The sequence below is a fragment of the Phoca vitulina genome, unplaced genomic scaffold, assembly GCF_004348235.1.
Source record: "Phoca vitulina isolate PV1807 unplaced genomic scaffold, GSC_HSeal_1.0 scaffold5, whole genome shotgun sequence".
In the NCBI taxonomy this organism is placed as follows: domain Eukaryota; kingdom Metazoa; phylum Chordata; class Mammalia; order Carnivora; family Phocidae; genus Phoca; species Phoca vitulina.
In genome coordinates, this window is record NW_022589708.1 from 18,173,326 (window position 1) to 18,194,831 (window position 21,506).

Genomic DNA, 21,506 nt, shown 5'->3' on the forward strand with positions numbered 1-21,506 from the left:
AGTGAAGCAAGATGCGTAAGTCCTAGAGATCTGCTGTACAACACTGTAGACTAACCATATTTTAAGTGCACAGTGACTACATGTGCCTATCGCCTGCCATAGTGTATTATAGCAAGTGTCCCTTATCACAGAAAGTTTTATTGGTCTCACAAGTTGCACTTATATTCCTAATTAATTGAATAGGAGCAACCGCTGAATTTTAAAAGTAATTAATGGTGATCTTTTTTTCTTCAATAGTGTATTTCGGTCTACTTAATTGAATACATTCTATTCTGTTGAAAATTAATGGCTTACTTTCTCTTCTCTTTCTGGTTGTAAAACAAATGTCTTACTTTCTTCTGTTGGCAAGTGTCTCTTCATCGTTTCTGGGAGAGATCTTCATCCCATGCTTCTCTTTGCTTCCATCAAAAGAACAACGGGGGCTTTGTGTAGGTGTTCTGATTAGACGGCCACAAATCTTATTGACCTTTCAAAGAGAAAATATTAAAAGACAGTTAGAAACCAACCTCCGTCCTACCTGAGAATGTAATGTTTGTAATGTAATGTCCAAAACAATGGCATGTTCTTACTTATACCTCAATAGTAACTTTTAAGACATAAAATGTTAAAAGAAAAAAGACATAAAATGTTTGTCAATTTTCGAGTGGGGGAATTAAATTCTCTGTATAAAATGGCAGCCATGATAAATTGATGCTATACATATTGATATACTTTGCCTGAGTACATGTATAAAATACATGAAGAAAATATATATGCAGAATGAGTCAGAGAACTATATTAATAAACTTGCTTGCTTATATAAATAAGATTACTTAACCAAGGTAGATATTATTTATGTTTTATATTCAACTGATGACAATCACATAATTGTACAGATATTTCAATGAAATAATTTGCTATTGAATATGCAGTCTGCTTCTAAGTGAGTTCTAAGAGTGGTTTTCTTCTTAAGGTCCTTTCCTAGAAATAATAATGATTTTGTTTATGTAGAGATCTCATTTTGTAATAGCTTTATATCTTCTTCCTGTATTTTGAAACTACTAGTATAGTTGTTTTTTAAATAATTATCCAAATGAAAAATTCATTAAAAAACTTATCTAGCAAACATCTTTGTATAATTTACATAATTATCATTGAAAAATTAAGTAATGAATTAGACATATTATCATGTAAAGCAATAAAAAAGACTCACATGATACCTTATACACTTAAAGAGGTAGAGTAGTATAATCGCAAATATATAAAAGCATTGCCTAGGAATCAGGAGACTTTGGTTCTTGTCCAAATTTTTTTCCATCTTAATCACTGAGATCTTGAAGACAGTAGCAGAACTTCTTTGAATTTGACTCCTTTAGATGTAAGATGAAGACGTTAGAGTAAATTACTCCAAAGTTCCCTTAAAGTTATCAATTTCTTTGATTTTCCATGCAATGGGCATTAAAGGAATTATACATTAATTTGTTTCTTGAATCCGTATTTATTTTGCTTCTAATATTTGGAAAGAACATGTATTAAAGTTTAGAAGAGATAAAGGATGGGAAACTGAATTTTCTCCTAAAAGAGCTGACAATTTCAGAAGAAAGAAAAAATAATTCTCAAACATCAAAATGCAAAATGTGTATGTGTGAAAAGAGAGGGACTAACACAGTGTTGCAGACACTTGGAGGGTGAAGAGTGACACCAGGAAAGACCATCATGGGAAAGACCACTCCACTGGCATGAAGCTTGGAGTATGGGTCGGGCCTGAATATGCTGAGATTGATTTCAAGTCAGCCAAATTATAAATATACAAATATTTACTGCACCCCATTCTTTTCGATGCTAGAGATGAAACATGAATCAGGTGTGGCCCTTGCACACAATTAAGATGAAAGTCAGACATGTAAAACGGTAATTATAATAGAACAAGACACCAGCAACCACAGAAATAGCTAGAAGTAACACTGAAACACTTAGAAAATGGACAGCTTCACTCTGCTTGGGGTGTTCAGGGAAAAGCTTCAGGAGGTCATGTCTAAAGAACAAGGTAAAGCATAAACTAAGAGTCTGTCAGGTGGACAAAGCAGGGAAAAATTTTAGGAGAGAGTAGAAAAGCAAAGAGATGTGCAACTTAACATGTTGACATAGAACAAAAAGTGAATAATGAAAGAAAATGGTAGAGCAAAAGGTGAGATGTAAAAATGCCATGATTTGACCTGAAAACCAAGCCAAAGAACTTGCTCCGGCAAATGGAGAGCAGGAAAAGCTTCCAAGCAGGAAAATGGTAGCTTAAGATTCCCACAAGAGAAAAATCACCATGACAGCAGTGTGGAGAGAAGGAGACCAAAGAAGGGTCCTTTAGTAGAACAGTGGAGCAGAACTGGAGCCCAAAGTCATGGCAGAGGAAGAAAGAAGCAGGTCTAAGAGGCATGCTGGAGAGCAAGACAGTAGCATGGAGACTGATTAGATGTATCATGTTGTTATAACAAAAAATAATGATGAAAGGCAGAGGAAAAATCCTCAAGGAGGTAGATGCAAGAAAATATGAGGCTAACACAAAAAAGAGGTTAAAAAAAAAATGGTAGTTTGCCTTGAAAGACAGGATTATAGAGGGTAACAGTAAAAGGAAATTATGTTTGAAGGCTGGGCTAGAGATAAATGTTGGAGCATTTTCAATGCCAACCTCAGTTTTATTATTAGACAAAAGCCTCTGATGACTTTCTAATGGAAAAGTTAAAATACTAGAGCTGATATTTAGTCAGTGAATCTGGAGGCATGGTCCAAGTTGGGCTGGGGAGGCAGACCTGGTAGAGACAAGTAAATTGTTAAGAGAGTCCTGCAGTAGTCCTGAGCGGGGGAAATGACTTTGAACGTTAGTGGTGACAGCGACCATGAAGAGAAAGATTCATGAATCACAGACACAAGAGAAGTACAATCAACAAGGCCACATCCAGAACACTGACACCACCAAAGGGTGTGGGAGATGTCAAGCAACAAAACTGTCTGTCATTCATGGCCAGTGGGAACGAAGAATGGTACAGACAGTTTGGAAGACAGTTTGGTGGCTTCTCACAAAAATAAAATTATCCAAAGGAATTGAAAACTTATGTCCACACAAAAACCTGCGCATGGTTGCTCACAGCAGTTTCATTCAGAATTGCCAAAACGTGGAAGCAACCAAGAGGTCCTTCAGTACGTGAACGGACAAAACTGTGGTACCTTTTTTATTCAGCACTAAATTATTATTATTTATTATTATACAGCACTAAAAAGAATATTATTCAGCACTAAAAAGAAATGATGGGCGCCAGGGTGGCTCAGTCGATTAAGCGTCTGACTCGGTTTCGGCTCAGGTCATGATCTCATCAGGGTTGTGGGATCGAGCCCCACATCGGGCTCCGCGCTCAGCAGGGAGTCTGCTTGAGATTCTCTTTTCCTCTCCCTCTGCCCCTCCCCCCTCTTTCTCAAATAAATAAATAAATGCATCTTTAAAAAAATAGAAAGAAATGAGCTATTAGGCCATGCAAAGACGTGGAGGAAACTTAATTGCCTTTTACTAAGTAAAAGAAGCCAATTTGAAGAGGCTGCAAGCTGTATGATTCCAACTATATGACATTCTAGAAAAGGAAAAACTATGGAGGCAGTGGTTGTCAGAGATCAGAGGGAATATAAGGATAAGGGGGCAGAGTACAGAGGATGCTTGGGGCGCTGGAGCTACTGTGTATGATACTATAATGGCAGATCCATGTCATTATAAATTTGTCCAAACCTCTGGAATATACAACACCAAGAGTGAATCCTGATGTAAGCTATAGACTCTGGCAGATAATGATGTGGCAGCTGAGGTTCATCAATCCCAACAAATGTCTGACTCTGATAGGGGATGTCGAGAACAGGGCAGGCTAAGCATGAGTGAGGACAGGCGATATATGGGGAATCTTGCCTTCTGCTCAGTTTCAATTTGAACCTGAAGCTGCTCTAAAAATTAAAGTCTATTAAAAAAAAATCAGTAGGGCTTATAGCAAATGCCTGGAAGTAAGAAGTTAAAGAAGTGTAAGGCCAAGGTGTTAAAAGGCTCAAAGCGAATTTCCACAAAGCTGAAAAACAGTGATAGTGGAGTGTAAGTAATTATTAGTGCAAAGAGCTAAAATATCTTTAAATGGAAAAAAGTATCTTCATTGTCAACAACTCCTAGTAACAAAAACCAAGGGAAGACGATATAAGTTGGTAGTAGAAATATTGACTAAAATTGTTTAGTGATACTGAATAATATTTTATTTTTTTATTTTTTTATTTTTTTGAATAATATTTTAAATAAAGGAGCACAGTAAGAGAGGAACAGACTGCTATCATGATCCAATGTGACTAGCCACAGAGCTCTAGACAAGTCTTGAAACTTCTAGGAATCTCGGTTTTCTCGTCCTTGAAAATTGAGAAAAATCAAACCCTAAGTTAAGGGACATCTTATTTCATCCTGCCCCTCCCATGCTGGACCTAAGACCATATCTGCTCTTGAACATATTTCCTAGACAGGTAGATGGAAAGCTGAAAATACCAGCCTCACAAGATCTTTATTCCCATTATATTTGTAATGTTTTTTTTGGGGGGGGGTTGGCTTATTTTATGATTCTATTTATTTTTTTAGTTTTTTTTTTAATTTTTGATATATAATTCATATAACATTATAATTCACATAACATTATACATATTAGTTTCAGGTATACAACATAATGATTCAATATTTGTAAAAACTGATCACCAGAGTAAGTCCAGTTTTCTTTTGTTTTTTTACAAATAGAAAAGAAAATGTACAAGCCACAGACTTACAAGTCATCTTTGATGGTATCCAAAGGTACAAGCATATAGAGCAAATTCCAACAAATATAAATAAATTTCAAAGCCCTTCGATTTGTTGACTTGCTATCCTGGGAGCTCGACTTCACACCTTATGGAAAGGGAATGGAAAGGGATCTGTTAGCCTTAGCCTGTCACCTTAGCTCCCCTGGGGCTGAGCCGATTTGGGTGGCCCATTTCAATACCTTCTTGCTATTGAAAAGTCCTTCACACTTACTTTGACTATTTTTCATCTTCGGCTTACACAGCCATCTCCTCCTGATTCTCTCCTCCCTGCTCTCTACCATTCTCCCCTGCAATCAGTCTGAAGTGTTTCAGAAAAAAAAAAAGTTTTCCTGCTTAGTGCTGACCTACTCTTGCTTTTAAGCTCCTCCTCTGGCTTCCCCATGGATCTTCAAGTTCCCATCTCACCTTGAAATGCCTCTCTTAGTCGCTCCTAAGCCACATCATTTCTCCCACTGGGAGCGAGTACTTGTTTCAGCAACTCCTTGTCACGGCCGACCCTCCCATTCTCACTGCAATCTTAGCCCTAATGCAAAAGCACAAATTTTTCCTAGAGCCTCCCTCTCTGTTCACTCAGTCTTACTCAAATCATCAAATCGTCAAAACTTGTGGTTAATAATCTCGCAAAGTTTTTATTTATTTTTAAGATTTTATTTATTTGAGAGAGTTGAGCTAGAGAGAGAGAGAATGAGCTGGGGGAGGAGCAGAGGGAGAGGGACAAGCAGACCCCCCTGCTGAGCAAGGAGCCTGACGCTACACGGGGCTCAATCCCAGGACCCAGGGATCATGACCTGAGCCAGGACCCAGGGATCATGACCTGAGCCGAAGGCAGACACTTAACCGACTGAACCACCCAGGCACCCAGAAAAGATTTTTAAAGAACAACTTAGATTGTTCATTTTCATTTGATTCCCATAAGCAGAGCCTCCATTTCTTTTGCAATGATCTTTTAAAATGTTATAATAATAATAATTACTATTATTATTGAAGAGAAAAATGTTTAGAATATTACCAGTTGAAAAGCAATGAATGTGGAGGTACTGTGAGTGCTTACTAAGCAATCCGGTTCAGAGGATGAAGCAGAGATGGATGCTCCATCACTGTAAGAGGCAAAAAAAGAAGGAGAATTAAAGCTGTTAGCAGTTTTGAATCTGTTAATCAGGATGAAAAAAGATCCAATCACCAATGTGTAGAAGTTAGAAGGCAGAATGAGTGTATTGTTTTGGTTTATCTGTTCCTTAGAGCAGGAGATAAATTCTCATTTAAAACTTTGAATTGGAGGTAATTCTAAAAGGTAGTTCTAAATGATGGATTGGAGAGAAAAAGAAAGTTAATGAGTAGAATCACCTGTGTAGGGCCAAGAGTTAAAACCATGAAAATGGTGAAATGACAAAATGGATATAGAATGCCAAGAAGGTCAGAAAGAAAATCATTTAGCAGGAGAAAAACAACTCTGAAAATACACCAGGAAACAAAGAGGAGGAGAAGGAAGAGGGACTGGAAAGGAGGAAGAGGAGAAGAAAAGGATAAAGGGAGGAAAGGAAGGAGGAGAGGGAAGGTAGGAGGGAGAACTCTACTACTAAGAGAGCTGGCAGTCATTGAGAAGGCATCCGACCTTCATCTAGAGGTGAGAAAATTAAAGCCCAAAGCAGGAATATAACTGTGCTAAGGCTACTCTAGTTAGTGGATGAGTCTTTCTGCTGCTATTGAATCAACAGTCCCTTCTTTATACTAACTAGCGGTCTTGTTATTCACATCTTCTTAGCTACTGTGAGGAATTCATATTCTATAAGACCTGGTTCCTGAGGGTCCTATGTGAATAATATAATTTGGATTGAAGATGATCGACATCTATGAATAGACCAGAGAGGCTTGTTTTTCCTTTGCATGTGGAAATGGATGAGGGAAACACGGCTGCTATTCCCTTTAAGATTCCAGCAAACTAATGGAAGTGGGGAGAAAGAAAGAATTGCAAGGATATTAGACAATTTGATTTCTGACCTGATTTTATGATAACTAAATTTATGAAATAGAAGTCCTCCCTTGATGCAACCCCCAAGTTCCAACTTTGTGATAGAGTAACGTAAGATTCAGTAGCTTCCGGAGCTAAAGATTACACAGCAAAATAATTTTGGTTTGATCAAATACCTGATTAGCAGAATTAGAAAAGCAAACTTCTGTCAGATTTTATTATAAATATCACAACTGACAATATATTGGATTTTCTTGGATTTATGAATACTCAATATTTTCTCTAAAAAGAGATTTGTTTCCAATATAAAAAGGCTTTTCATATTGCTAGGGATCTGTGGTCGCACTTAAAATCCATGGTTGATATCAAAAGCTTTCCAATCCACATAGTTTTTTTTTAAGATTTTATTTATTTATTTTACAGAGAGTGAAAGAGCACAAGCAGGGGGAGCAGTAGAAGGAGAGGGAGAATCAGGCTCCCCACCGATGCGGGGCTCAATCCCAGGACCCTGGGTTCATGACCTAAGCCGAAGGCAGACACTTAACCATCTGAGCCACCCAGGTGCCCTAATCCACATACTTTTAAATTGCCTATTAAAATACTTTAGTGAATAAATGTTATTTTGGCATTGCAAATAACTTTTTAAAGTTATTAAAAATTTCATATCACCTTCTGTGCTTTCCATGTTATATGCAACTGATCAAGATTGCTTTTAATCATGATATTATAACTGCATATTGAAGACCTGTGATGATTAATTGTGTGTGTCACCTTGACTGGCCACAGGGTGCCAAGATTCCACATTATTTCTGGGTGTGTCCATGACCATATTTCCAGATGAGATTAGCATCTGAGTCAGTGAATTCAGCAAAGAGGACTGCCTTCACCAACGTGCGTGGGCATCATACCATCTACTGAGGGCTTGGATAGAACAAAAGACAGAGGAAGGAGGAATTCGTCTTTTTCCCTGCCTCAGGGAGTAAACTGGGACATGTCATCTCCTCTTCTCCTGCCCTCAGACTGGGATTCACACCATCAGATTCCCTGGTTCTCAGGCCTTCAGACTCAGGCTGAATTAAATGCTCCTGGCTTTCCTTGGTCTCCACACTGCAGACAGTAGATAGTGGGACTTCTCAGCCTCTATGATCACATGTGCAATTCCTCATAATAAATCTCTCCATATATATATTTATCTGGAGAACTGTAAATAATACAATGCCAAAATCAGGCTTGACTAAATAACATATCTTTTAATGATTGCGCAAACTGTTGTGAACATCGTAGTCTTTATCGTTGCTTACATCTGCTTTGATGCCTGTAATGAAATGATTATAATTACATGCAAGTAATAAAAGGAGCACGCAGCTAGGTAAAACCCTTAAAACATAAAAATCTTGTTTAATTTTCCTTAAGTTATCAATGAATTTCCTTCATGTGTCATTGTATTTTGACAAAAGTATATACCTTCTCATCCTATAGATACACATGATAGTGTCCCCCTACATTATAACATAATTTGTGAACTCAATCTTTGAATCAGGTAGATTCCACCCAAAGCATGTTCCTGGTATATTCTTCAATATAATGCATCATATACTTCAATGAACATATAAAAACATGCTGAATTAATGTTGATAAATGTTTAAATAATTTTTTTTAAAGATTTGATTTATTTATTTGACAGAGAGAGAGAGTACAAGCAGTGGGTGCGGCAGGCAGAGGGAGAGGGAGAAGCAGGCTTCCCGCAGAGCAGGAAACCCGATGCAGGGCTCAATCCCAGGACCCTGGGACCATTACCTGAGCCGAAGGCAGCCGCTTAACCAACTGAGTCACCCAGGCACCCCTATAAATGTTTAAAAATGTTTAATTAAATAAATAATAATTAAACCATATTAATTAAGCAAGAGTAATAATATAGTCAAATCATATGATCAGAAATGAATTTCAGGAAAATTGAACTTAAAGGAGTCATTTATAAAATATATCCTATTTTTCTGACAATTTCCATTAGTAAGTCAGGTGTTTTCCCATTCAAAGTTACTTTAGGTGAGAAATATCAACGTCATGAGGATTAGAATTACGGCATGGTGATAGTATATTATTATAAAAGATTTTGCTAAGTTTGTATTAATGGAAGTGAAAAACCAAGTGATTACAGAATATCATACCCTGTAACTGTGGAACAATCACCATCTAAATAATATGCATGCTACTTTGAAGTTCAAGGTATAAATAACTCCAGCAGTCAGCTGTGGAAAAGATAGGAAAGTTATAGCCATAATACCACTTTTAAAACACTAGTACATTCTAGTATTGCAACAATGAATATTTATAGTAAGTTATAAATTATAAGACTCCATAAAGCAGTACTTTTAAATATAAGTTAGCCATAAGGAGAATTCTAAGTTTGTACAAGGTGCCCAGTTCCTGGGAAAAAGCAAATAAAACAATGTTAAAGCTGAGTAAGGAAGAAAACACCTACTGTCTCCACTTTGTAAGAGTAAAGATATGTTTTACTCTATAGCCAGCAAAGAGTGAAGAAGGCCCTTTTCCCAAAGAATGCTTGGCCTTGACTGGTTGACTTCTCCTGCCTTTCCTTCTAATTTTCCAGAAGTTGCTTCCCTATACAGATTTCAGTAGATATTATCATAAAGGTTGCCCCTCTGACTCATTTTATATTTAAAATTAAAAGAGAAGAAAAAGGAAGAGGAAGGGGGGAGGGGCAGACAGAGTGAAGCAGAATAACATTTCTAAGATCTTGTAAGTGGGATATTTTTTAAAATTATTTATTTAAATTCAATTAGCCAACATATAGTACATCATTAGTTTTTGATGTAGTGTTCAATGATTCATTAGTTGCGTATAATGCCCAGTGATCATCACATCATGTGCCCTCTTTAATGTCCATCCCCCAGTTACCCCATCTCCACCCCTCCCTTCTGCAACCCCCAGTGTGTTATAAGTGGCATCTTAATTCTGCATTGCTATTTTAGAACACCTGTAAATTAAACCACCAGAGGGAGCATCTGCATTTCCATCTGATTCATAATCACTCATTATATATACTGACTGGGTCCATTTAAAATCATTTAGCTCAAGACTCTTAGGAAAAAAAATCCAACTTTGGCCAAAGTGACAAATATTTAGTTATATGAAATCTGCATAAAAAGCCCACCTTCTGTGTAAAACCACCAGAATGATGCTGAAGTGCCAACGTGATCAAATAAGAAAAGGAAAACCAAGCCAGAATTGTGGACTAATTCCTCCAAACTGAGCTGTCCTGTAGTCAGGAATAGGGAGAGACTGAAAACTGACCATGACAACCAATTATTTCCCCTCTTTACCCTTCCCTCTTTTCCTCCCTCCCTTTCTTCTTTCTTTCCTTCTTTTTCTGATACCTCCCCTTCTTCCCTTTTAGTTTCCCTCCTTCCTTCCATTCTCTCTTCCTTTTTTCACTCCTTCCTATCTTTCCTGCTCCTTTCCACTTATAGAAACACATTAGCTTAGAAAGTTCCCAGGACTGGAAGTCAAACTTACGCACTTCATTTTTTTAAGATTTTATTTATTTAACTGAGAGAGAGAAAGCATGAGCAGGGGGTGGGGCAGAGGGAGAAGCAGGCTCCCCACTGAGCAGGAAGCCCCACAGAGGACTCAATCCCAGGACCCTGAGATCATAACCTGAGCCCAAGGCAGAAGCTTAACTGACTGAGCCACCCAGGTGCCCCAAACTTATGACTTTAGTCCTTGTTTAGCTACAGATTACAGTACTGATCAATAAATTGAGCACCTATTTATTTGTAGGGCATTATTTTAAGAAATGGGAATAGATTCCAAAGATGATGAACTTTCTTTCAAAACGCTTACATTCTAGCACGGGAAACTGAAAATAGAACATTAAATATATTACCTTTATGCCTTAATGAATGTTATTCAGCCAAAAATGGGTTAAGTGACAAACTGAAGCATGATACACTGGAGAGAGGATGGAGTGTTGAATGGATAAAGAAGATGTGGTATATAAACACAGTGGAATATTACTCAGCCATAAAAAAGAGTGAAATCTCACCATTTCAATGACATGGATAGAACTACAGAGAATTATGCTAAGTGAAATAAGACAGTCAGAGGAAGAGAAATATCATACGATCTCACTCATATGTGGAATTTAAGACAAAACAAATGAGCAAAGGGGAAAAAAGAGAGAGTCAAACCAAGAAACAGACTTTTAACTACAGAGAGCAGACTGATGGTTACCAGGGGGAAGGTGGATGGGGGAATGGATTAAATAGGCAATGGGGATTAAGGATGCACTTGTGATGAGCACGGGGTGTTGTATGGAAAGGCTGAACCACTGTATTGTACACCTGAAACTAATATCACACTGTATGGTAACTAACTGGAATTTAAATAAAAAACTTCAAAAAAAAATTTTTTTTTAAATGGGGAAGTGACAGACTGATGAGTTGGAGAGAGGATGAGCCTGCTTCAACTAGGTGGCCGAGAAAGACTTCTTTTAAAGTAGCTTTCGCATTATGTTATGAATGAAGTACAGAGGCAGCCATGGGAAGATCACAGGGAAGTGCTTCATATGTAGAGAGAACAGGAATAAAAATAGCCCTGGGAAGAAGAAAAGAAGGCCACTGCCACTGGAAAACACCACACAGACCAGGGCGGGGAGACGGGGGGAGTGTCTGGTGTCTGAGGTAAATCAGCCAGATTATGTGGCTTCATTTACATTTACATTCCGCCAAAGTGTAAGTTTGTCTGAAGTCACTGTTTTGAGTAGAGCAATAACGCGATCTGTTTTATGTTTTAAAAATACCATATTGTCTAATGTTTGGGCAAGTTATAAGAAAATGATAGACAGGAAGGAAATAATGAATCCAGATATGAAGTTGTCTGTGTGGTTCAGGGAGAAGGGGAGGCTGGCTTTGCCAAGAATGGTCTATGATGACTGAGATCTAGCTGGAGGACACATAATTTGAAGGTGGGAACAGCAGGACTTGAGGATGGATTAAATACTACAAGTGAAAGAACCAGCAGATTCAAGAATGACTTCTGGTATTTTCTGGCCAAGGCAACTGGGCAAACGGAAATGTCATGTAAGCTAGAAAAGAATGAATTTGGGGAGAAAAAAATTCTCCTTTGGACAGGTTTGCTTTCTGTAACTATTATTCATCCAAAAGGAACTGTCCAATAAGCTTTTAGTTTTGGAGCTGAAAACTCAAGGGCAAGGTCAGGCAAGATACATGAATGTGGTTGTTGATGGCATGTGCTTAGGATGCATACAGATGGAAGAGAGCATGGAAGACTGATACCTGGGGCTCCCCAACATTCACAGGTAGAGACAAAGAGAAGTTGAGAAAGATTCTGAAAAGAAATTTTCAGAGAAGAGGAAATCCCATGAGAATGCAGCATGGGCTATCTCAAAATACAAATGAAGAGAACGTTTTTTAAAAAGAGGAAATGATACTGGCACCAGAGTGGATGAGTTCGTTGAGCGTCCAACTCTTGATCTTGGCTCAGGTCATGATCTCAGGGTCCTGGGATCGAGCCCCATGTCATCTGCCTGGGATTCTCCCTCCCCCTCCCTCTGCCCCTGCCTCTGCTCTCACTCTCATTCACACATGCTCTCTTTCTAAAATAAATAAATAAATAAAATCTTTCAAAAAAATAAAAAGAGGAAATGATCATGTGTGCGCAGTGATTGATAACTCATGTAAAATGAGGATGAAAACTGACCATATATCTTCTGAGAAAAAGACCATTGGTCACTTGTGGAAAGTGTAGTTTCTGTGAAGTGTGGCAGAAAGCATAGTAATGGGGGTACAGGAGGTGAAAGGAAATAAGAAAGCAGAGACTGTCAAAAGCTCTAAATTTCCAGTTATAAGTAAGTCATGGGGATGTCATGTACAGTCGGATGACTAGTTAATAATACTGTATTGCATACTTGAAAGTTGCTGAAAGAGTAGATCTTAAAAGGTTCTCATTCCAAGAAAAAAAAGTTTGCAATGATGTGTGGTGACAGATGTTCATTAGAATTATTGCGTTGATCGTTTCACAACATATATAAATATCAAATTATTACATTGTACACCTGAGACTAATGTAATGTTATATGTCAATTATACCTCAATATAAAAAAGGAAAGCAGAGATTGAAAATATACAAGTCTTTCATGGAGTTTTGTAGTCAAGGAGAGATTTATGGGGCAGAGCCTAAAGAAGACAAGGAGTCAAGTGAGTTTCTGCTTTTGTTTTTGTTTTGTTTTGTTTTAGGATAGAAGCTATTACAACATGATTGCATGTTTAATGGTAGAGACCCTGATTCAGACACTTTGATCCAAGATACTTTAATTTAAAAACAAGTAAGACATTTTTCAGTGTGTGAGTACCAGGGAGACACGTAGTTTAAACAAATAACCTGAATTCAGAATGCCTTTACTTCTGCACTCTGATTATCCATGGCTTATTATAATTGTGTTCACATGCATTGGAGATGCTAGATCATGGACTATAGATTGTGTAAGGAGAGAAATAAGGGCCAAGAAAAAAAAATGGTGCACATATTGCACCATTCATGGGTTTGGGAAAGTAGAGTGATTAGAAGTTGGTCTAATGATCTTGGAGAATCAGGTGTTGAATTCCTGATGGTCACTGATGTCAACAGAGGAGCAAAGCATAATGGGATTGATCCAGGCAATCAGGACACCTAGTTAATGACGTGGGAGTATACGGAGCGTTGTGGCAGCTGAGAGCGTCTGGGGAGGCTGGCCACACCACTGGTGGCAGTTGGCAGGATGCTGATTTACTAAAGCAACTGGCAATTGCGGGTTTTAGAAGAAAATGTATAATCGGACTTTAAGCAAGTCACTTCCTTATAAGCTCTGTCCATATTGTGACATTGGTCAAATGGACACACTTAATGCAGCTAAGCTGATTTTGTAAAAAAAAAAAAAAAAATCTCTAAATGTGGGGTATCTTTCCCTTAACTCTGAAGGATCATTAAGGAAAATAAAAACTGGAACTAGGATCAGAATAGAGTTTGCCAAACCTCTAAATTCTTACCTTGTGGGAATTTATAATCTAGTTAGGGAGATAGAATTTCCCATGATGAAACAAATTGATAAATATATAAAGTTAACTTCAATACAATATAAACAATGTCTCAAGAGAGTGTAAGTTGCGTGTCAAAAGAATATCATAAGCAATAAGTTGTATAGGAGCCCAGAGAAAAATCACTGGGAACCAGAGGCCCCCAGGGAAGCTTTTAGACAGACCTTGAATCATTGGTAGAGAGAAAAAAATGAGAGGAATTCTACCCTGAGGGTATAGGAATGGAGGGATGGGATAGAATTCTACACAGGATATTAACTTGGTTATACTAAACAAAACGTGATTCAATTACCTTTTGCAATATGGTCTCGGGAAAAAAATTTTTTTTTTCCTTATATGGTCATTGGACTGTGTGACATTTTAAACCCCTTGAGTTAGATGGTCTGATAGTCTACAAACTACTGGGCTCTGCCACTAAAAAGAAGAGAGCCAGCCAGCCAGGGCCACCTCCATATTGGGGTGCTGAAAAACCACAGGGAAGGACAGACAAGCAACTCGAAAGCACGTTTAAGAAAAGGTGACATTGAAAGTCCAAGTCATATCTCTAGAGCCATAAAATCAAAACTTGACTCTTTCCTTCATCAAAGGGGTAGTAAGAATCCTAAGTCATCGAAGTAAATATTTTAAATGTAATAATTAGATTAAAATAAGAAAGAAGCCTGAAGCAATAGGACCATATATTCCTTCACTTTTTCAAAGCTGAAAATGTTTGAAGATGCTTTAGAAATGGCATCAGCTAGAGGTTTAAAATGTTCAAATAAAGTCTATTCTGCTTTCATCGGGTCTCCTATGTTTCACTTCTCCCTCAGCACTGGGATTTCCATCACCCCACAATGGGCTTTCAATGAGCTTTTCCTTGGATAAATGCAGAGCCTCCTTGCTGATTTTTTTTCCAGCATCCTCCCAGATCTAACCCTGCACTCCCTGCTTCCAGATTAATCTTCCTAAAGCACAGTTCCAGTCAGACTCCTTCTCTGATCCAAAACCTTCTGTGCTTCCTCCCATTTCCTACTGAGAACAAACGAAAGCATATCACGCGAATTTACAGTGTGAACCTCAACATTTCCGAGCACCTCACTTCAAACACTGTGTGCTTCAGCTGAACAGTATTACTCACAGTCCCCAGGTTACCCTGTACTTTTCCATCTGTACTTTTTTCTTCATTTCAGCTTGTCTAAATATTACCATCTTTCAAGGTTCACTGAAAATATCACCTGTGAAATTAAATCGCCCTTGATCTCTCAATTTGAGGTTATTTGCCAACCTAGCCAACATTTGGTTTGTACATCTCAATAAGATCTTTCCTGCAGCAGTTTAGAGTAGAGCACAGGAAGTATTTTGTTTTGTTGTTTTTTCTGTTGTTCCTAAGAGCTGTCAACCCCTCCCTCTGCCCCCCAGAACAAAGCTAATACACATCTATGCAAATAAATTAATATGTTTCTTCTCAGCTATCACATTTGTTGGAAATAGTCAAATGACTATTTAAGGGACAATTTAAATACTCCCTTTCACAGAGTACTCAAAGTATACCATCGTGTCTTCCTGTTTACTACATTGAGACGTTGTAAGCTTTTTGCCTTTCTTATTTTTCATAACAACTGACCTATCACGAACGTTCCATGGAACATTCATGCCTCAGAAAAGTCCATCATCAGGGAATTGTTAGAAAGGTACTTAAAAGAGGCACTGTTAACTGGGAATTTCAACACATTTAATAGACAAATTCTTATTATTCAGAATAGTTGAAAAATACAAACAACCCAACTGAAAAAAGTGAACAGATGAAGGTTAAGAATACAGAAGTCACACACACACACACACACACACACACAGATATAAATGGCAAAAAACATAGAAACCAATCAAACTGAGTATTTACCTGTGAAATTATAAATACAATTTTCATCCACCCAACCAGATGACATTTCAAAGACTGAGGGTCTCAAATATTGAGAAAGGTATGGGAAAGAAGACGATCTCTTCCATCGCTAGTGTTAAGTGTAAACATGTGTATCTGCTATTGTCAGGGGTGGTCTGGCTGTTTTTATTAAGTTTGGAAGTGTCTACTCTCTACCAGCCAGCAATTCTACGTAACCATATCTCACCTAAAGAAACAACTATGCACTGAAGAACAAGGAGGCACGTACAAGGATGCTCAAAGAATCATTTATTTTTAATAATGAAAAATTAGAAATTAAGGTCCATCATTTTATATGACTGCATAATCAGAGTATATTATAATTTGAAATACTATGTAATAGTTAAGAGGAAAATATCCAGACATATTCTGAGTAAAAAAAAAAAAAAAAAAAAAATTGAAAAATGAGAGAGTAAAATAGCATTTATGGTATTCAAATTAAAATACCACATATTTCTGGAGCACCTGGGTTCCACAGTCGGTTAAGTGTCTGACTCTTACTTTCGGCTCAGGTCATGATCTCAGGGTCATGAGACGGAGTCCCACTTTGGGCTTTGCACTCAGTGGGGAATCCTGTTTGAGATTCTCTTCCTCTGCCCCTCCCCCACTCATGCATGCTCTCACTCTCTCTCTCTCTCTCTCCCCCTAAAATAAATAACTACATCTTAAAATAAAATGCCACATATTTCCACTGTCACATTTATTATGCATATAAATGAATTTTAAAGGTCTGGAAGAACACACATCAATTCCTAATGGTGAGTACCTCCAGAGAAGGGAAGGCAAACTGACTGACACCTAATCTTCTATAACATTCTTCTCAATTTTACAAACATATACTCTGATTTTACTAAGTTAGAATTATATTGTATACAACTCTGCAAATTTTTTGTCACTGGAATGTCACCTATTTAATGAACATACCCAGAAGTCACTAGCTATATCCAAATGCCAGTTTTATGCTTTCTAATTTATGTATGTGTACATAGAGATACATACACATATATACATACTTCTATAATATATCACAAATGGGATCATATCACAATGCTGGGTTCTATTTTTTTTTTAATGCCACAGATTTTTCCCTATTATTCCACTTGCTTCTCTAACTGCCGTTCTCCTTATCATGGCCACTCATATCTTTCCCTTCCTAGATAATCAAATGCAGCACACCATTATGCATCCATTTGTATTGTTTCTCCATGTTCATGGGCCCATGTACTTTGCACAGAAATGCATTCACATCTATATGTATATATACATATGTATTTATAAACATAAAGACAACCCCCATAAAAACCACATGCTTTATAAAAATAGGATTATATATGCTTCTATTCATTTCACTTTCTCCATTCCATAATATCACATGAAAATCCTTTCAGATCAACTGATATAACTCAAATTCATTATCTATGATGCTTGCATAATCCTCCTTGGTGCATCTGTGTTCTAATTTATTCAACATTCCCTCATTGTTAGATATTTGTTTCCAGGGCTATGGTTAAAATGCTGGTGCACATATGAACATCTTTGTACAATGTCTTTGAATACTACTATGGATTTTATTTCAATTCAATACAATCTCAAGAAATCGGACTATCAGTCAACATCTATAAAAGAACTCCAGGGTAGTTGAGGATGGAGGGAAATTGCTTGTGGGAGAACAGAATTGAAAGATGTTTGGCAGTCAGACATATAGAACATAGTCTTGATGGTCATATTAAAGAAACTTATCAGTCTACCAGTGAAGGGTTTTAAATCCTGAAAAAAATGAGGTTACAACTGAGTTTTTCAAATGCTATTCTGGTGCGTTGGTGGTATAGTGGTGAGCATAGCTGCCTTCAAATGCTATTCTGGTGACCCTATAGATGGGATGGGCAGTGGGGGGGAACTAAGTATAATCAGATTAATAAGGACACACCTGTGTGCAATCATCCAAGCAAGATAACGGCTGGCGCTATAAACAAGAAATCCAGACACATTTGAAGTACAATTAGGATGTGAAATCAATAGGAATCAGGACTGGAAATTGGTTGGGGCTAAGAAGATGTCAAAGATGTTTCCTAGGTATCTAGGTGGACATACTGAGCCAGAGGATACCAAAGAGTCATCAGCTTTGGGCGACAAGATGCTAAGTTCAATTCTGGATTTGTGGGTTGTGAACAGTTTTTGAGACATTCTGAGAAAAAGTGCAAGTAGAAAACTGTATATATAGGTCTGGTGCTCAGAGATTGTCTTGGATATGTATAAATAAGGTGGTAATTTAATCTGAGAAATCCATTTCTAGCAGGCTGATGTGACAAGGGTCCCCCAAAGTAACTCTAGGAGAGCACTTTTTATTTTCTCAGAAATCTGAACTCATCAGTAGTAGAGAAGGAGAGATTAAAGGAAGGGATAAAAGACACTGCTGTTACCTCCACTCATTTTTATACTAGGATCTGTGGAAAATATGACAAGAGGGAAAGCTGAGAAGAAGATACAGGTACTACCATCACCAGGGCCACTTCTGGTTATCAAGGTGTTAAAAGGATGGAATGCTCCCTTCCTTATTTCAAGTTTCATAAATGTAAAACTACTTTTGGTTATTTTACTTCAAAAATGTCTTTTACTTGTAGATTAAAATAAATGCATGTGTTTTATTTACTTGCATTTTTCCAGCTCTGAATCTTAATTAAATCTCTTCTTTTCACCAATCTTAATATTCCCAAGATGGCAGTTTAGTAAAGTTGAAAAAAGGAGTGTTCTTTGCTATCTCTGAACAGGGAAAGACTTGTTCTGTATAAAATACATTAGGAGGCCTACCTGGGTGGCTCATTGGGTTAAGCATCTGACTCCTGGTTTCGGCTTAGGGTCATGATCTCAGGGTTGTGAGATTGAGCCCCGCAACAGGCTCTATGCTCAGAGTCTGCATGAGATTTTTCTCCCCCTCCCTATCCCTCCACCTCTGCTCCTCCCCCTGCCCCGCCCCTGCTTGCTCTCTCTCTCTCTCTCTGAAATAAATAAAATCTTAAAAAAATACATTAGTGAATTGTGTAAGACTGATGAATCACAGACCTGTACCTCTGAAACAAATAATGTTATATGTTTAAAAAAAAAAGAAGATAGCAGGAAGGGAAGAATGAAGGGGGGGGAATCGGAGGCGGAGAACAACCATGAGAGACTATGGACTCTGAGAAACAAACTGAGGGTTCTAGAGGGGAGGGGGGTGGGGGGATGGGGTAGCCTGGTGATGGGTATTAAAGAGGGCAAGAACTGAACGGAGCACTGGGTGTTATATGCAAGCAATGAATCATGGAACACAACATCAAAAACTAATGATGTATGGTTATTAACATAACATAATAAAATAAAATAAAATAAAAAATACATTAGGAAATACGTGCTATCTCTTTGTTCTAAAGCTTGTCACCTGACGCCCAGTGTGAGGAAAAACCAGCAGCAAAGTGGGGTGAAAGGATTCTATGTATTATCTTCTGGGCTGGGAATCAGAAGTGGGACTTTGTATATCCCAGTGTAGAAATAAGTGCGGAAATAAGGACCATCTATCAAGGACACTGATGACTGTGATGTGCATTTTAATAGATTATATTGTTCATTGATCAACAAGTGATGAAAATATCACATTCTAATCAGTGTTACATATTACGAATTTATAATGCATTTACGAAACATTTCTATCTCCATCCAAGTTAGTGAGGGAACACCAATCTGTCCACAAATAATATATATTATTAAATGGGTAGTTTTACATTGCTTTTGGTGTATAATCTGATCTAGAGAATTCATCCTAATGGTTCTTGTGAATATTATAATTCCATAGCTAAGAAATTGAATTAAAATGGTTAGTGTGAAGTTAGAAGAGTAACCAACAGACAAAGCTATTTGTCTCAGATATGTTTACTCTCATCTCTCTATGGGCACAGACCACTTTTAGAAGGTCAAGAGAATGTTTAGCCTTCTCTTTTCACATTGCTAAACTTGGGAAAATACAATTCAATCAAGTTTGTATGGAGTTTTCAAAGGAAGTCAGTTTCTGGGCTGTGTTCTCAGAGCCCATGATAAAGTTTAGGGTGACTGACCCTTTCGTGATGTGAGGTGATCCATCTGAGGATCATGGCCGCCAACAGTCCAGCTCTAAACTAAAAGCTGCCTGGCCAGATACCAGGCTATGTTGCCTTCAGCTTTCCCCAAAAGTAATTTGCTCGTGGCTGAAGCCCCAAATAAATCATGAAACATATCTCTGAGCAGCATTTTCCAAAGTATTTTTAGCAGAAAATCCATAACATATGCAGGCAAATATGGGGTCTTGGTTAAATATATATTGAAAATGCTTTACTTAAAATAGTTAATGGATATTTTTAAGTAGCAGGATTTATCAGAACCTTTGACACCCTAATCTGCATAGAAATAACCTGCAATACTCTCTAGGAGATGAATATTGCATGTAGTTTTTCCACAAACTTAAGATCATGCAACATTTTATCAAAGAACGCCTACTACTAACATCTAAAAAGAACACTAGTGAATGGCAGAAAGCAGTTTTTAAAACTTCCTTAGATGAATCATGAGGATTCTGTAAACCAGAGATAGGTGTCTAGAATCTACAGGGCATCTGGGCTGACAGTCTGCCTCAGTCCTACCCCAGACCCCAAGCAGCTCTGGCTACCCTCGTACCAAACTAGTATGAGATATAGAAAGCCGAAGTGCCTGATGTCTGCCTTCCTGGATGAGAACTGGAAGGTGGAAGGCATGGTGTAGGACCACGACCAGAATTACGTAGAGTAGATTATATGCACTTCGATCAAGATTTGTTTTAAATGTTTATAATTTTTGCTTTGTCCTTATTTCCAGTAAACTAATTTGATAAATGGGATTTTTTGACTGGGCTTAAGATAAATGCAGATATAATGTTAATAATGCCAGTCTATTTATCTACATAAAAATTTAAATGGAAGCATTTTGTGCATTCATTAAAAGAATCATAGATTATTACAATGGTCTTGCTGTGCTCTCATGGGACATATAAAATGCCAGTAATTTAAGATTCAATAAAAAATTGTAAATGCCTGAAATTAAATCTAATTCAGGGCATTAATCAAGAAGTTTCTACTATGGAGCATGGAGGTCATCTCAGTTCAACAAATATCCCCAGACACTTTAACAGGCACAAGGGAGAAAGAGACAAAAAAGATCCAGGGAATTGTCTGGACGAGCTTCTGGGTTTGTTGGCAATGTGCACATAGTAGAATATTCAAGTCCACATGGGATTGAGGGGCACGGGTGTCATTCTTTAATCTGGAACGTGAATACAAGGGAGGGCAGGTGAGGAGAAGGGAAATGAGACTGATGAGTGAGAAGGAGTGGTAGGACTACACAGGGGACCTTCTACATCATGCTAAGAAGTTTGAATTCTTTTCATGGAGACACAAAGAAGGCAAAGGTGGTGCGGAGAGATCAATATGGAAACAATTCCAAGAGCCCAGGCAATGTAAGAGAAAGGTGAGATTTACTGTTGACCAACAGGTATTCATCAAGGAACTCGTATGTCCATCAAGACTTAAGACTCTAGGGATACTGTGATGAACACAACACAGTCTCTGCCCCCTTGGCACTTACAATCAATACAAAATATAAATGAAGAATTAAATAACAGCATGTA

At 37.7% G+C, this 21,506-nt stretch overlaps 1 protein-coding gene across 7 annotated transcripts in view; it reads right to left on the reverse strand.

Annotated features, from left to right (window-relative positions):
* The window catches only part of GPC5 (glypican 5), a 1,360,202-nt gene that overhangs the window by 1,057,098 nt on the left and 281,598 nt on the right, over positions 1 to 21,506 (reverse strand). For all 7 annotated transcript variants that reach the window (XM_032402777.1, XM_032402772.1, XM_032402776.1 and 4 more), the window contains one exon: positions 333 to 466. In XM_032402777.1, the coding sequence (XP_032258668.1) occupies positions 333 to 466 (134 nt within the window). The remainder of the gene's footprint in view (positions 1 to 332; positions 467 to 21,506) is intronic.